Source organism: Erpetoichthys calabaricus, chromosome 2 (assembly GCF_900747795.2).
Source record: "Erpetoichthys calabaricus chromosome 2, fErpCal1.3, whole genome shotgun sequence".
NCBI lineage: Eukaryota > Metazoa > Chordata > Cladistia > Polypteriformes > Polypteridae > Erpetoichthys > Erpetoichthys calabaricus.
In genome coordinates, this window is record NC_041395.2 from 83,468,556 (window position 1) to 83,486,958 (window position 18,403).

At 37.7% G+C, this 18,403-nt stretch overlaps 1 protein-coding gene across 1 annotated transcript in view; it reads right to left on the reverse strand.

The window, feature by feature from the left end:
• Positions 1 to 18,403, reverse strand: part of ntrk1 (neurotrophic tyrosine kinase, receptor, type 1) — a 105,303-nt gene that overhangs the window by 18,629 nt on the left and 68,271 nt on the right. The window contains exons 12-14 of the mRNA XM_028791501.2: positions 12,333 to 12,497; positions 10,129 to 10,259; positions 4 to 176 (exon numbers count right to left, since the gene is read on the reverse strand). Of these exons, the coding sequence (XP_028647334.1) occupies positions 4 to 176; positions 10,129 to 10,259; positions 12,333 to 12,497 (469 nt within the window). The remainder of the gene's footprint in view (positions 1 to 3; positions 177 to 10,128; positions 10,260 to 12,332; positions 12,498 to 18,403) is intronic.

The window sequence follows — 18,403 nt, forward strand, 5'->3', positions numbered from 1 at the left end:
AACCTGAGGAAGCGATTCAAGTCTCCATGCTTCATATATTCAAAGACCATGACCAATGGCTCGCCATCTGTGCACACCCCATAAAAGCGTACAATATGCTCATGTTGTAAGACTGTGAGCAGCTCAGCCTCCCGCTGAAAGTCCTGTCGAGTCGTCCCACTAGCATCCTTGAGTGTCTGATTTATAAGAAACAAGGAAAACAAAAGCATAAAGAGCATAAATCACTACCATCTACACTCATTGTTAATGAAAAAAAGGTTTATGCTTCTGATTTCGACAATGCTTTATAGTAAACTATAAATGAAAACAAATGGAAGGCACTCACACCAGCTCATTTACCGGGCACATTTTCTAATCACTTTGTAGCCTCAGACACCTCAGCACATACTGCCACTATGGGAGATATGAGGGAGCAGTGATTCCATGACTCTGCCTCTGTCTCTGTGCTGCACTTTGTGATGTAATATGCATGGGCAAATGCTGTAGAATTATGAAAAATGAAGACTGATCAAGTCATTCCTTGTTAAGAGCAAAGAGAAGACTAGGAAGAAACTAAGTACTGCTTATAGGCATTATTCATCAACAGTTTGATTGATTTGCTAAATGATACTGAACAGATAACTGTTTTCCTTAGGAGACTGCATCCCCTTAATGTGGGATGTGACATCCTTCACATGTCCTATAACTCTGTGATGGCCAGTGTGATTTTTTATGCTCTGGTGTGCTGGGCTGGTGACATTACTGCAAGAGAGATCCACTGAAGCAACAAGCTAATTACAAGGGCAATCTCAGTTATAGGACACATTCTGCATCCTCTAGAGGTAGTAGCAAAGGAGAGAATTAAAACCAAACTGTGTGCCATTATGAACAATGCCACACATTTTCTCTATGACACATGAACACTGAGGACTTTTAGTGAATGAATCACTCAGCAGAATTGTGCCAAGAAACATGACTGGGGCTCCTTTATACCAAACAGCAATACGTCTGCATAATGCCTCACTGCGACTGTAACAGATAAATCAGGATTTTTCTTTCTTTTGAAATTTTCTTGATTTATAGTAATTCATGTGTGTGTTCAGACCAAAGTTTGTGTGAATATGTATTTATGTATTTATTTAAAGAGCTTCATTAAAAGACAAATTTCTCTCTGGAGGCAAATAAAGATCTATCTATCTATCTATCTATCTATCTATCTATCTATCTATCTATCTATCTATCTATCTATCTATCTATCTATCTACAGTTAGGTCCATAAATATTTTCGCAGCTTAAGGATGGCTTCTTTCACCTGCATGGAGAGCTCCTTTGACCGCATGTTGTCTGTTCACAGCAAAATCTTCCACATGCAAGCACCACACCTCAAATCAACTCCAGGCCTTTTATCTGCTTAATTGATAATGACATAATGACGGACTTGCCCACACCTGCCCATGAAATAGCCTTTGAGTCAATTGTCCAATTACTTTTGAGCCCCTGAAATGAAGGGATTGTGTTAAAAAAATGCTTTAGTTGCCTCACATTTTTATGCAATCGTTTTGTTCACCCCACTGAATTAAAGCTGAAAGTCTGCACTTCAACTGCATCTGAGTTGTTTCATTTAAAATTCATTGTGGTAATGTACAGAACCAAAATTAGAAAAAAGTTGTCTCTGTCCAAATATTTATGGACCTAACTGTACACTGTTTGTTCTTAAGGTTTAAGAACCAATTCCATTTACATTCAGGGCTGAATTTTAAACCTTCTTTCTACTTACATAATTACCTGGATTTACCTGGACTTGTGGCAATCAATGTTTGTTACGTGTCTCTACTACACTTGCTGAACAAACAGGCCCAAGCCTACTGTTACTCTATTATGTTTACCTCTTCTGTAATTTGCTTTCGGATTAAAGCTTCTGCCAAGAAAATAAATGTAAATGGTCTTTTCAATACATAGATACCAGAGCATACATCACAATCTCAAGAATTCAGCCTATCAAAAATCCTATGGCTTAATAGAACAATAGTGGGGGGACTGAGATTTTCAAAGTTGTGCAAAGATCTGCCTGGTTGTTAGAGATGCCCCATTAGTCTCAGCATTTAAGTCAACGATGAAAACTTGTTAATTTAATCCTGGCTGAAGGCACTTATTTGATAGTCACATTCTAGATGTGTTTGGTAGTAATTTGCAAAAAATAAAAGTATGAAGACCATTATAAACTGTTACTGTCCCTCATCTATCCTCTTTATCTAGCGACTGTGTCACTGCTATATTCCAAAGCTGTTACTCATGCCTACAGAAAGTGAAACCAAAGATATAAGGAGCCTTGGAATCTAAAGATGAAAGGATGTAACCTTCTTATTTGACCAATCAGCACAAGCATATTTTAAAATGTCTACCTGGCCAAGGTCTCCAGAACTGACTCTGACTTTTTTAAACTGACACTAAATTCTTCCAAGTTTATTATTTTTCCAAGAATATTACTGACAGAGTTTTTGTTTTCTTCACTTCCATTGTCAGCTGGCCATATCTCTTTAATAACATTAACACATTTATATTGACATTAATATTGAATTTTTTCATGTTCCTCAAATTGAAATTGCTCCATTTCATTGCGTGTTTAACCTAATTTATGTACTCATGCATGTAAATGTTGTATGGATTAGCAATTAGTTGTTGATAAATTGCACTTCTGCTTAATGAAGGTCACTATAAAAAAATAAACTGATTTGAATTTGCCTAAGTATGAAACATTTGCACAAGCGCCAGTGATTTTGAGACTGATGGGTTATGTCAGGGTACCAAGAAGTGCCCAGCCAAAAAGATTCAGAAAAAGATAGAAGTTCTAACCATCAGCAGAAAAGTTTATGTCATGATTCAGAAGTTTGAATAGTGTGGGTCTCAATTCTACACTCTTTTTATTGTATTATTTGTATTGTTTTGTGCTGCTATTTTGTTTATCGTGGATGCTGCAATTTTCTGTAATTTTGCACAATGACAGTAATTGCAGTTTATGATAGCCAGAAGAATCACTGCATGCTACCATCACTCTGATAGTATTTAAGATGGTGGCATGCTAACCTTGGTGCTAAAGAGTCAGTATGTTTTTCACAGAATGATACTAATTGAAGAGAGTTAATGTTATTCTTCAAGGAGGTTTCCTCCCCTGGCTTGTGTTCAGATTCCTTTTATGTTCATGTTTGAATTGTTTCTTAATATTGCTATTTATATTTATTATTTGCATTATTCTGTGTTTTTTATTAGTTTTGTGTATTATTTAATTTCGATCATCTCCACTAGTTCTGTTATATTCCTTGTATTTTATAAGTGGTTTCCCAAGAAGTGGGGCCACCTGTTAGTCACCATCAAGGGGCTGCCCTCATGCTGTATAAAGGCTGAGAGAACATACCAACCCTTGTGGTACATTGTATATGCTTGGCGTTGGTGAATTCTCCTTTGATTATTGCTGTGTTTGTTTTTGCTGTTTGCTGAATTTTGACCTATTTGCTCTGTTTTTTTGAGCTCTTTCTGGATTTGTGCATTTGGTATTTCCTTGCCAATGGATTCCCTGTTTTTTAAAGCAACTCCTTCTGTGCATTTTGTGCTTCTTGGAGCTTCTATAAATATAAAGTATTTTTATGTATGAAATTGTTTTATAAATAATCTTCATTTGCCCTTTTTGGTACACAAGCCAAAGGTTCCTCTTGTACAGATTTTTGCAACAGTTTTTGGAACTTTAAAGTATATTGGCCAGTTACCCATTGTGAGGGCCTGCTCCCAGGCTCCATTAGAGGTAGCATTTTGGGATCTTCTTTGGAGGAACTCCTCAGTACATGATAGTTATGACCTTGCATGTGTATTTCAATTACAAAGTTTGGTTGGCATTTTGGGTATTGGTGCTTTTGGTTTTGGTCTGTTTTTAGGCTGTGATTTCGGCATGTTTCCTTGATGACTTATAAAAAAGGACAGACATGTGAAGTTACAAATGAAGGACACAATAAGAAATGAGACAATCAAAGTACAGCAAAAGTGGGAGAGGTATCTAAAAAAATACAGGAAAGTAGGTTGAGGTGGTATGGACATGTGATGAGGAGAGGCAATGAATATGTAGGCAAAATAGTGATGGGAATGGAAATACAGGGGAAGAGAAAATGAAGGACCTCAAGGTGGAGGTGGATGGATGAACCAAAAGAAGATCTGAAGGAAAAGGGTTTGACAGTGGAAGAGGTGCAGGACTGAGCTGTTTCAAGAATGTTGACCAGGCATATCAACCCCACATGGAAATGACAGAAGATATAGAAGAAGCAGAAGAAGATCTCCTAGTACTTTATTCATTTGTCAAGCCTAACTGTGGCAGAACAGTTTACTGATGCTGAATAGAAATGACTTTTGTGTTACTTGGCTGTTCAAGTTGTTTTTAACTAAATTGTTAGTTGAGTTATATCTACTTGTTTTCTTCATTTATTAACACCACTCCATAGTGTGGCCTGGTTCATAGGTGCTTAATGTTACTGCCTCACAGCTTCATTTTGAATTAGCTCATTCTCCTAGTGTGTTAATTGCTTTTTCTCTGGTCAATCAATTTTCCTGCCATTTTTGAGATTAGCATTTAAAATGTGACTGTTTATATTTTATCCCTAATGTTTTCTTAAATTATTTTTGCTTTTCTTACTCCAAATAGGGTGTTTTGGATGACAAAACCCACTTCTGGCATTATTTTTTTCAATTTTATTTGCTTTGGAGTGCTAAAATACTTTCATTTCAAGTTCATAAACATCACTATTTTGTGCCTTATTGCTTAGTAGTTTCTATGGTGTTATTATAGATTGACTTCTGAGGTTATGCTATATGTGATATCACAAGTCATCAGGTATCAAGGTCACCACATGGGACTTCAGAACATCCAAATTTCTGGATATGATCTACAAAACAAATTGAGTTTGGGTAACATGTTTTTTGGGTACAACTAGGTTCAGTTATTTTGACTTTAAGGTTAGGATTTCATTTTGGCATTGCTGCTAGGCTTCTTTGACGTTTAGGCAGATACCTTTGGCTGTACGTTTCAACTCTCAGTTATCTCTTGGTTTCTTATTTTCTGCCTGTGTGGGATATTTTTCCTCACAAGTGGCACAACACACATAGCCCAAAGATATATCTATTAGTTTGGACTGACAACTCCGAATTGACCCTGCAGAGAAAAGTATTTGTGTGTTTGTGAAAGTGACCTGTGATGAACTGGCAGCACTTCCAGGCCTGGCTTCTTGAAATTTCTGCAGCCAGAAAAGACTCCAGCTCCTCCTGGTTCTGACATAGCTAAAGAAGGGTCAGGAAATGGACAGATGAGCAGATGATTTCAATGTGACCTCCCATCAGTTGCATATTCTGTGACCAGTTTAAACTTAAACCTCCATGTCTCTTCAGATTTGGGATAAAAAAAAGTATATGAATAAAGCCAATGCAGAAGAAGAAAACATGCAAACTGCACACAGAAGTGAATCTGGTGATGAAACTGGAGGACTAGTGTGATGGGGCGGGTCCAGCTCCATGCCCCCACTTTCAGATTCAGGTGCCCTCGAACCCAACATCGTCAGTAATGTAACCGGATGAACTGGCAGATGGGGACAAATCAAACTGAGCAAGGGGAAGATGGAAAACGTGCAAGTGCTTTTATTCAATAAAAATTGAACAAAACAGTGTCCAACTAAAGTGCAATGCTCAAAAACATCTACTCACTTCCCCAATGCTGCACTCTCACTCTCACTCACCAAGCCTCTCATTCATTTTTCTTCCTTTTGTTTTCTCTCTGTGCCGGCCTGTACTTATACAGCTTCCGTGGGCTCAGCGACTAAATCATGCACCGCAGGAAGCAATTAAAAACGATCACACCCTCACCCCTCACGTGCAGGTGTGTTTTACCCCAATTACCTCATCAACTCCCCACGGCTGCATGAGCACGCCCACAGAGACTGATACGGCCAAATAGATTATTTAAACAGCTTGTCATTTGTTCAGAGCTGCGGACCCGCTATACCACATTCCTCCCCCCTTAAGCCACCAGTTGCACAGGAAGGCTCCATGCCTTAACCAACCCAGTGCAACTGGCAGCCCAGGTATGCAGCCTGGCCCTGGCTCAGTGATATTTTCATAACGAAAATGAGAACTAGAACTAAAAATATTGTTTTTCGTTTTACAAGAACGAGAACTGAAATTAAGGCAACCAGAGAAACTAAAACTAAATAAAAATAAAAATTAGTGATATGTGAACGAATTAAAATGAGAACGAAAATTGAGGAAAAACGAAAAAAACTGCAATAGCATTTTCGTTCAGTCCGGTTCAGTCACTCTGAGCGTTCAGTTACGTTGCGCTGTTCACTATGCGGTGATCTTGTACCTTGGGCTTATTATAGTCACGTGGCTCAACTTCCGTAAAGGACTGTTGTTTGTTTGTTTGTTGAGCACATTCGTCGGGTTGAAGCAGTAAGCACATGATGGCTGATGGCGAGTTTTGCACAGATGTTTGCGGGTAGAAAGCAAGAAAGTAACGTGTGGAAATAATTTAAATTGCAGCGCAGATGATAATAAAAGCAAATGTAGCGTGCGAGAAGAGGAAAAGAGTCTTGAAGTTTCAGTGCAGGACCAACTGGATCAGTACTTAATGGAAGTCCAGCACTTCTCTGGCACTATGACAGCACTTCAGTGCAGGGACGTGCGATCAGGGGAGGCATGAAAAGTAAAAAAAAAAAAACTAATAATGATACCATAAAATAAATTTGTCCACTGGTCTGTGCTGTAAATTTGTTTTCTGTATGATTCCAATAATTTTTTTTTTACCATCAAAATCGCTGAATTTGTGCATTTCCTGATCAAATACAAGGGAGAAACGCAAGGTGCAGTAGCGACGAGCAGAGCCTCAGCCTGGATGCATGCAGTTGTCGCGTGCCTGTTGCTGCCTATCTGTGTGTCGCCAATATACTGTCTGCAGACACGTTTATTATACACCCTGACTTTCCACAGTCTGGCTAATATCTTTAATGAATGTGTGTGACATATCTAGTCTTGCTGATCAGACATAAAACCGCAGTGAAAAGGCACAAAGTGAGGTAGACAATACCGTGCTGCACTGGAGGGGGTGGATGTGAACCCAACAGGTGCTTGTTGCTGCTGTTCTGACGCGCCAATAAGTTAGCGATATCAATAAGTCAAGCGCACTGGAGCGGGCTGTTTATTTTTATTTTTTCTTCCAACTTCAAAATGGAAGATTAAGACTTTTAATACTAAAGGAAAGCAAGAAGGACTTTTCCATGAAAGTGACGGAGATTTTCGTGGAGAAGGATAGGCACATGAACTTCATTTACAAATAAAGGTAAGACCATAAACGGTTTTCAATTTTATAAAAAATGGGATCAGACTAAGAAAAAAAATCCAATATTTAAAGACTAAATTTTGACCGTAAATAAAATTTGCTTTTCTGGTTATCCTTTTGTTGAACAGTCTGTATTAAAATTGATTAAAGCATTAAAATTTAAATCTTTTAAAAACAACTAAATATTTCAATTAAGGTTATAATTGAAATGTTTTTTTTTTTTGTACACCACTTTATACTTTCATTTGTATTGACTGAGTATAAATTGTGAACTTCATCCATCCATCGATCTTCCAACCCGCTGAATCCAAACACAGGGTCACGGGGGTCTGCTGGAGCCTATCCCATCCAACACAGGGCACAAGGCAGGAATCAATCCCGGGCAGAGTTCCAACCCACCGCAGGACAATTGTGAAATTGCAACAGCAAATTTGGAACACATGGAGAGTGCAGAGCAAATACGCTCTCTCTCGTCGATATAAATGTAACTTTCTTTCTTAGCCAAATATGTGTGTAAAAAATGCTGATGAGATATTAAACATAACCAGTAGTCAATGTGCATGCTGCCAATCAAATATTGAATAAGATATGGGTTCATATATTTATAAATCTGATTCTGAAGGAGTCAGTGCCTCACAAACCTCACTGCACATCACTGCTTCAATACTGGTGGCGCAGTGGTAGTGCTGCTGCTTGCAGTAAGGAGACTGTGGAAGATTGTGGGTTCGCTTCCCGGTTCCTCCCTGTGTGAATAGCGCTTTGAGTACTGAGAAAAGCGCTATATAAATATAATGAATTTTTATTATTATTATTAATGGCAGCAGAAATCGTCAACATACAGTCTCTGCTGGTGCCCCTCATAGTGCAGAGGACCTTGTCTGTACACCGTGCATTACAGGTGCTCGTCAAGCGAGTATTTTCACTGTGTGGCTATCTGTGCAATGGGTGTCGTTACAGCATGAACAAATCTCTCGAAATGCGTGCTTGTTTAAATCTTAACAGCAACGTGCTTGCACAGACTGGTTTCTTGGGTTGAAACATTTGATCTTGCTGACTGTACTCATTAGGCCACTTAATCTGTTTGCTCATTGATAGTCAGGATGTGTTTAACATCATTATTATATAATAATAATAATTCATTACATTTATATAGCGCTTTTATGTGAGTGTATTTTGTTGACTGAAATATAACTTGCATTGAAATATGTGTAGGCCAGCATTTGTGGTCTTGAAACAGGAAAAAAAAACTAAAACTGTACTAGTATTATATAAAAAGGCCAGAACTAAATAAAATAAAAACTAAAATTTTAAACACAGAACTAAATAAAAATTAAAATTTTTGACTCCACAGAAAACTAGAACGAAATAAAAATAATTGATTTTATAAAATAAAATAAAAACTAAAATTAACATCAGAACTGAAATATCACTGCCTGACCCTGCACTAAAACCAATAAAAGCACTAAAACCAACCCCACATTAAAACCAACCCATGCCCTCTTGTTAAAACAGGACATTAAAATAATAAGAACTTTTAAAATGACAATAAAAGCAATCAATAAATAAATGTCCACTAAAAAGCTCAGTTCTTTAAAATGTCCTCCTCCGGCTAGATTCCGTGTGTTCTTTTCCACAAAGTCCAGCACCAGTCCCATTTGCTGATCCGTCTCCTTTTCTTCAGTCCCCATTGTCAGCTCATCCCACCGCTGCCACCATTTGTGACAGTGCCATTCCTGCTCCGTGCTCTCCCTTCCAGATTCAGGAACCCAACACTGTCAGTAACGTAACCGGATGAACTGGCAGATGGGGACAATTCAAACTGAGCAAGGGGATGGTGGAAAAGGTGCAAGTGGTTTTATTCAATAAAAGTCAAACAAAACAGTGTTTAACTAAAGTGCAGTACACCTGCATTACAGGTGCTCGTCAAGCGAGTATTTTCACTGTGTGGCTATCTGTGCAATGGGTGTCGTTACAGCATGAACAAATCTCTCGAAATGCGTGCTTGTTTAAATGCTCAAAAACACCCACTCTCTTTCCTAATGCTGCAGTCTCGCTCTACAAGCTTCTCTTTCCTTTTTCTTCCTTTCATTTTCTCACTGTGCTGGCCCATACTTATACAGCTCCATGGGCACAGCAGCATGCCAATGAAGCAACTGAGAATGATCACACCCTGTGCAGGTGTGTCTCACCCCAATTACCTCATCAACTCCCCACAGAGACTGGCATGGCCAAATAGATTATTTAAAAAAACAGTCATTCATTCAGAACCACGGACTCGCTATACCACAACTAGAAGCTATAAAACAGTTGTGCTAACCAAAACCCAAAAAACCCAAATCTCCTTAATGTAAAGTGCCCAGGTGAGTTTCTGGTTATGAAAACTTACTTTTTTTTACATATGAATACATAAGAATAGACAGATTTTTTAATCTAAGTATGTAAAAATTGTCAAAACACACTGACAAAGTGAATAGGCAATAGATGAAAAGCTTTCAAATAAAACTCCCACACAGACAAGATTTGAGCAGCCAAGATTAAATATTTTTTTCAGTATTTTTTCAGACTCTTCTGGTATTATCCTGATTTAACCTAGAGATCTCTTTATCTTTAAAATGACTGCCATTGTAATAGAAACAGATGTTACAATGGCATTTAAAATTTTCCATCTTCTAAAATAACGTCTACAATAAATTCGTTCACTGACAATTACAGTATTTTCTTTTGACTGCTGCTGAGAACAATATGATGGGGTCTAAGAGGATTCAGCATCGTGACTTGCTTACCTTAACAGCCACCAGCATCTTTTCTTGCTTTGGAGAGAGGTTAAAACATTCTGCCAGGTACACCTTTCCAAATGCTCCTTCTCCTAGCTCCCATTTCAAGACTATGTCCCGCCATTTGATGTGTTGTACACCTATAAAGAAGACAGGTGGCTTTCAATTTGAGATATGAGTGTCAATAAATCTTGAAAAAATATAAATACTGTTCCTATTTGTAATGAATAAGAAGTTACTTTAGTTCCATGCTGGAAACTAGTAACTCATCAATGGTTTGTTTCTCTCTTGCATCCAGTGCTGTTGGGATTGGCACCAGCTACATACCTGAATTGCATAAGTGGGTTAGAAAATGGATGGGAAGACGGGTAAACTTAATCAAATAATACAAGAAGAATGATGAAAAACTCCTCAATGTAATTACACTACAGTTTAGTGCATTCGCATACTGTGAACCATCACATTACTGACTTCTGTGCCCATATCCACAATATTGCATAGGAAACACAATTTAATTTTGTATGAAAGCTTTTATGAAAATAGCCACATACAGCCATCCTTATTCTAACCCACCTGACCCAACTGAAAATTTTAGGGACTCAAATAAAACCTTATAACATAAGGATCTTAACAGGATACCAGTCCATCGCATGGCACACCAGTGTCAAGTCAATCTAGTTCACACATCTCTGGCATGTTGGAAGCAAACCAGATTAACCAGAGATTGAGCCACAGAGACACACATCGTGTCAGGATTTGGCCCGTGTTGTTTGGAGCTGGGAGAGGAGAGAGACAGAGGTTAGGAGCATGCACTGATACAGCACATTGCTGCACCCACCACATGACAAACCAACTCAGGAACCCATATTAGGACCCGAGTGCATGTAGCGGGTGACACCTCAGCACCACACTAGTTAAAATGGAATAGAAAAGTGTGAGGTTTTTTACAGTGGTTGGTGTGCCCATTCTGCCACCAATCCCCAAGTTTTCCCTGCAGGTTGGAAGACCTATTGCAGGGCTCGATGCAGATTAACGTCATATCCAGGATGGAGCAATTGCAGGTTAAGGGCCTTGCTCAAGGGCCCAACGAAGTAGAGTCACTTCTGGCATTTACGGGATTTGAACCAGCAACCTTCCGATTGCCAGTGCAAATCCCTAGCATCTGAGCCACCACTCTGCCCTGGAGCTGTGAGGCAGTAGGTTTAACCAAATGTCCACCATACAGAATATGTGCATATTGCATAATTTGAATGATTTTGTTAACAGTCTGGTGTTGCAATATGTGTTTGGAGACTAACGCAATTGGTTTGGAATAAATGTGATTTTTCTTTTATTGCTTACATTCTACAAACTGGCGAATAGAAGGCAGTGGCCTTGAAATGTATAATATTCATATGTTTTTTCTTTTTGATCTAGTTAATTCCACTCAAGGTTTTTTTTACTTTATGATCAAGCAGTTATTATATTTTTACTACAAAATGCTGTGCTACCTATTTAAGACAAGTTGAAATCTAATGTAGACCTCAGCTTTAACATTTGCAATGCACTATGCAATGCATATGTCTCCGTTTTATGCCATTTGGTGTGGGATTCATAAACAGTGTTAATGTTCGTAAGGTGCCATTTATTGGAATGACCAATACGATGCGCTCTATTACTAAAAATGTTTGTCAGCCACATTTTGGAGTGACTGAGACATAGCAGCTGGACAGACACACAAACACTTATTCTTTTATTAAGGTGGATTTGTGTCACCTTTCTTTTGGATCACAAAAGGCAGTTTCGGCTGGCTCACTGCATGATGTTTTTAAAACATACTGTAAGTCACATAAATCTTACATTTCTTTTTCAGGTAGACAGTAATTTTTAAACTGTAATTCCATATATTACAATCTAGCTTACTCTTGAAGCTACTCTTGAAGCTTACTTGAAGCTTACTCTTGTGAATGCGTTCATGACACAGTTGTCCAAATTCCTGACTGAAATACAAGACTGTTTCTAAGGGGCAGTGTTACTGTTTGTTGCCATTGTATTCTTTATTATCATTTATTAGAGGAATAATGGCATGAGGAGCACCAAAATGCCCTGACATGGCACCATGTTTGGGAATGCCATGTCAAATATGATTATACTGTATCAGTCAAGCTCCATTAAACGTGGATTTTTAAGACTCAAAAGTAAAATGTGGTACTGCTAATAAAACATGGTCATACACATGTCCTTGTCCTTGAAGATGCCACTAAAGTACTGGGGGTTCTCAATGAAACTAGAGAGGCCTCCTTCTAGTACACCCTCTTCTGATGTTGGATTGCTGGCTCCAAATTTCATGAAATTGAGGGAAACAGACAAATCCTCGTCAGTGCCAAGAACAGCGGCTCCTGCAAAGGCATAAAAGAAGAGTTGTAAGTAGCTGAGCAACACTTAGCAAATAATTTAAAAGAGATGCTCACTCTTGTTGACATACAGTATGGGACAAGCTCCTCCTGATCATGACTATCGACAGTGTTGGTTTCAAGAGGCTCCCAAAACAAGAGTGGGAGCATGGAGCTGACCCGCACCATCACAAGACTCATCATAACACTGGTGCAATGCACCAAACATTTTTATATCTTTTATTTGTACAAAAATATACACTTTTTGCAACTTAAAGTTTCTCCCAGTTTCTAGCTGGAACTCATATATACTCTTTGTTGCTTACACAAGCATATATAGGTTACATCCATGTCCCGTAGCTCCATACTTCTAAAGTGGGTGACTGCATAGCTTTCTCTCACATATTATCCATTACTTCAAAATTAATTCATACATCTGTAAGAAAGTATGAGAATATAAATGCACAACTTTAAAATGGGCTGGAAGTTCCAGCAGTCAGAATTTTATTATCTGACTTGAACACTAAAAGTGTAAAATATTATATACCTAGGCTGCCAAGAAGTTAAAATTAAATAAAATATTTTAGAAATATGATTTAAGTAGCTGTGTTATCTGGCTTCACCTGTGAAATTTACTAAGGCAATGGTGATACATAAACTTTTAATAGGCCCTAGTAACTCTTTTAAAGGCAATAATTTGATGTTTCACTTATGCAACGTATTCCAGGTGGTTTATCAGTACATTTCAATGCACAGCAATATGGACATTTAACATTCATGGACGCTATAAGAATTATATTAGAGTCATAATCAATTGTGGAGGATGGCAGGGGCCCCACTCTGGAAGGACTGGGGGAGCAGGCATGGCCAGAACGTTAGATGGCAGCCACCCAGGTTTGTAGTGGTGCCTCAGACTCCCACAGGGCTTCATGGGAGTGGGAGTTTGGTGCTGCCCTGTTGGGATCCGTGGGTGCCTCCAGGGAGTGCTGCAGCTGAGATAGGAGATGCTGAGCCTTGGAGAGCAGCTCTTCCACCACACCCAGACGTGCTGATGGAAGTAGGTCAACAAGCACCTGGAGCACTTCTGGGTGACCTATATAAGGAGCCAGAGTTGGGAGGAGGAGGAGAAGAAGAAGAAGACTGAGAGATAAAGAGAAAATAAGAAAGCAAAAGATAAAGAGTAAAGAAGGTGTATGTTTGAGCTGTTGGGAACACTGTAAATAAAATTCACGTGTGCTTTTTGGATTTGTGCCTCTAGCATCTCTTTGTGTCGGGTTAGTGTGTTAGAGCGCCATCTATCTTATACACAATGTATGATCTATAATTGCACCTTTTGAACAAAGGCTCATATCTGTACTGATATGATATGTTTTGAGATTTATTTAGTAACAACAGCCTTGTGAATTTCTGGATGTTTATGTGTGTATTTAGTAACTGCAACTCTGTATATATGCAGCAATTTCAACTCTGTTGCTCCGGGGATTTGTTTTTGTACATATTTAGTCACAAATATTTTAAATTGATTTCATCTGATATTGTCTGTATATCTAGTATGAGCCTTCCTGCTTTATTAGAATAGTTTTGGGATAATTTGGACCAATCAGATAAGCAATAAAATGTACTTGAGGGAAATGTTTGTTGTAACCAATTTTGAGTTTGAACAAGATCAATAGGTTTGTAAACTTCAAAATGACCTTCGGATAAAACTCCTGGAAAGCTCAATCTTTTAACTGGCTTACTGTTTGCCCCAAATTTTCCAAAAAAAATACACCATTTTTTGTAAAGTTCAAATATACTTGGTAACAATTCGCAAGTAGAAGCCAGGTTGAGCAATGCTACATATCAATCATATATATTACAACATTATCGGAAATGGTTGCCATTTGTGTTATATCAGAAAACTTGAAATCACTCCCATTGTCTCACTACAAGTTAGATAATTTGATGTCATATTTCCAAATCTAATACATCCATCCTGTATACACACAATGATAGACAATAAAACACTTTGATCTGCCCTAATATGTATTAAATGGTGTGGAATTGATACATTATTAATCAAAATGAATTCCATTTTAATTGATCAAAATCAATATACAACTTGAAACAGGCATGTTGTATGGAAGCAACAGATTTTTAGCAGAACTTTCTTCCATCAATCTACTTCACAGCTCTGTCTGCATGGCACTTGTCAATGGCATGTCTTTTTCCTGTCTTCACTCATCAGTCCACCCTATTGCTCAGTGGTGGTCTTCATTTACACCATCCATTGGTTCTGTTTGAGACCTTCATTTGCATACGAGGTGAGACACAAAAATAACCGGATTGGTAAAATATTTATTGATGAATTAGACTATTCTAAACATTGTCACCTTCTATACAGTATACTCCCCCTCCCGATCTCTTCTCCGCTCCATACGTATCTTATATTGATTGAAACAGTGCTGGAAGTCCTCTTGCATGAGGATTTTCAACAGGCTTGCCGTTTTTGTCTTCACTTCATCCATTGAAGAAAAAGATGTTCCCTTCAGGTCACTTTTGATTTTCAGGAACAAGTAAAAATCACAGGGAGCTAAATCGGGTGAATAGGGAGGATGATTGAGGACTGGAATGTTTTTGTCAGTCAAAAACTGCTTTACAGAAAAACAGAAGAATCATGAGAAATTTGATATTGATTCACTGTTCGATTTTTTTCACCCGCATTATTGCGGCAACTCATGTGGTGATTATTGTGGAAATACTGACTGGGCTTTTCACAGGATATACCTGGCTGGTCGGCGGTTTGAGAGGGTGTGTAGGAAGGGATATACTTCTATGATTCACATCCGGCCGACCTCCAAATGGTTTTCCAGGAAAACCCCAAGCCCAGTCTGGTTATTTTTGTGTCTTACCTCGTACACCAGCACACCGCAAACAGGCTGCTGAGTGGCTGCTACTCTTTGTTTTGGGCTTCTGTCAATGCTGCTGGCACATTACAACAGTGTATTCAGAACAATATTATTATTGGCAAATAAAAAAATACAGATTAGCTAATTTTCTTTTTTCTGTAACACCAAATTCCAATCAAATCAGTCAAAGCATTTTGGAGATTTTTGGGGTATTTAGTTTTCTTACTACAGAAGAACTCCCAGAAATTGATGTATTGAAATGTCCTTTCTTAGCAACTATATCTACTGCCCTAGGTGTACCATCCTGTCCAATTTCAGCTTTTTAACTAAATGGGAAGTTGTGTTGAGTGAGTGAGTCAGTTAACTTTGCATTTAGATATATACAGTCATACACGAGTACCTGGTGGACAGTTTAATGGGTCAGATAACAGTAATTCTCCACCAATCAATGGGGTAATGCTGTATGATAATACTCTCTCTTTTACTACCACTGCAGACTGCAAGATTGACGCAGCTCCACTAATGATGTCACTTCCAGTGTCCGTCCACCTGGACCTGCCTCTTCCTGCCTGGCAGCCATATGACCAAAAGAACCCCCATCTTCAGCAGTCTGACTAAGGAAAACTGAAAGACTCAATTTTTTACACTTCACATGTATTTTCTTTCATGCTTTTAGTGTGCATTTAACAGACGGAGTTGGCCTACAAGGTGCCCTAAATCATTTTCTTTGTCCTGTGCTTTTCTTACTAAATATATTTATATAATATGTAGTGGTCATCGTTTGAAAATTATCATTTTTGAGAAATGTCAAGAGATGTAGACACATTTCAAGAATAAGGCCTTTCTCATAAGCTATTGACTCTCCCAAGCCATTCTTACTGTGCAATTGTGATTTCTCTTTACAAGCCCAAAAATCTTATTTCCAATAAGATATTTAATAGAGTAAATTTTACAACAGTCTTAATTTTATATAATTTGTGTACACCATTGGCATAATCAAATTACTTTCCCACAATATTATTCATCTCTTTCCTCCAGTTGACGGAAGTACAATATGTGCATTCAAGACTATCTACATATTATGCTGCTGCATTATGGGAATGTTACATGTAAAGCAAGTATAGATTTATGTGCTTGCAGTTCTCTTTTACCAGGGAAATAATGTTATTTACTGGGATGTACCATTTTATATGTGAAATCCAGCATATATACAGCATATATAGTTATATACAGCATAGAGAAAAAAAGAGAAAACCTGAAAATAAAATAAAAATATTTGGGGCTCAGTTTGAAGAAGTTAAGCACATACTCACAAAAAGCATCGAGGATGCAGGACAAATGATGTCTGCGGCCAATAAAAGAAAATACAACATTTTGCCTAAAGCACAGTTACAAATTTCAACCCAACAGGAATATAAGACCAGTAGCAAACTACACATACAAGACAGCCAAGTACACATGCTGAATATGGTTAGTGCTTTGAAATTAATTTTCCTTTATAGAATAATTAAAGTTTTTACACAAATACATGTGATTAAAAACTCACAATCTAAATTTATATTAAGTAGACATTGAAAACCTATCCAATTAGAATAAAAAACTTACCGCTGCTGTTGAAATTAAGATATCGCAAAGTTCATAAAGGTAAAAAAGCTGTTAAAATATAGTTTAATTAATGTTTCAGGTTAAAAATGAATGTAATAAATAAAAATAAAAAACATGCTAGTCTAATTTTTTCCATGTAAACTCAAAAATCAATACCCAGAGTGTATGTAGTTTTCAGGAAGGCTGCTGACATCACCATTAATGACCACAGCAGAGGAAAATTACTTGGTAATGCAAAACAAAGTACAGAGGCAAATTTGCAATCAGGCCCACTTAGTGTTTTTGAGTCAAAGCCAATGGAAAAAAACACACAACACAGCCACAACAGCTGCTTTAAATGCTTCTGCCTGAGCTGCACTAGGGAATCAGCTTCTCTGACACCATTCTTGATGCTTTTAAATGTTTAATTAAAGCTGCTAAACAATTCTAGCATGGTCTCCCACAGAAAACATATTTACAGGTCACATCAACCACATTCATTTTGCTCTCTTGCACAAGCAGTAACTTCATTCATCAGAACAGCTAGTTCATCCAGTCTATCTATCTATCTATCTATCTATCTATCTATCTATCTATCTATCTATCTATCTATCTATCTATCTATCTATCTATCTATCTATCTATCTATCTATCTAAAATGTCATTTACAAATACTTGGACCCATCTGATTAACTACATTATTGTATATTTTCAAGTGGGCATTATAAGCTGTTCATCTAAAATAAAAAAGGTCATGTATCATCTAATCTCTTGTGTGAAAAAAGTAATTGTCCCCCTCAGACTTCATAACTGGTTTCACCACCTCCTGAAGCAGGTAAGCATTTTTCCTGTAGTTATCGATTAATCTTCTTGAATATTGTTGGAAAAATGATGGTCCACTCTTCTTTCAGGAGCTGCTTCAGTTCGATGATTTTTAAGATTTTGGGTAGGAACTGTGTGCTTCAAGTGCTATCATACAATATTAAATTGTTTTAAATCTGACTAGGTCATTTCAAAACTTGGTTCTTTTTTCATCCATTCTGATGACTTAGCCGCATTTCAATTTTTGGTTTGTGGTTGGATAAACTGACATCTACCTGAAGAACTCACTAATACATAACATAATTCATGCTTTCTTAAATTATGGCAAGTCTTTCGTGTCCTGAGGTAACATTTTTATCTCAAACCTTGTCACTTTCATTTTTGACTTTTGGCATGAGGCTCCTACTACACATACTAAATTACACACAGTTGACTCCTATCATCCTTTTAATTTGAGTGAGTTTACTCATTTTTGTTCAATTACTTCCTTCACAATGACTTGTTGCATACGGTAATTCATAGGCAGATATACAAAACTATTTTGATCCCCTGGGCAAAATTCACTTTCTCCCATGGCAACAGAGAACACAAACTCATAGTGCAAAACCATAAAAGCAA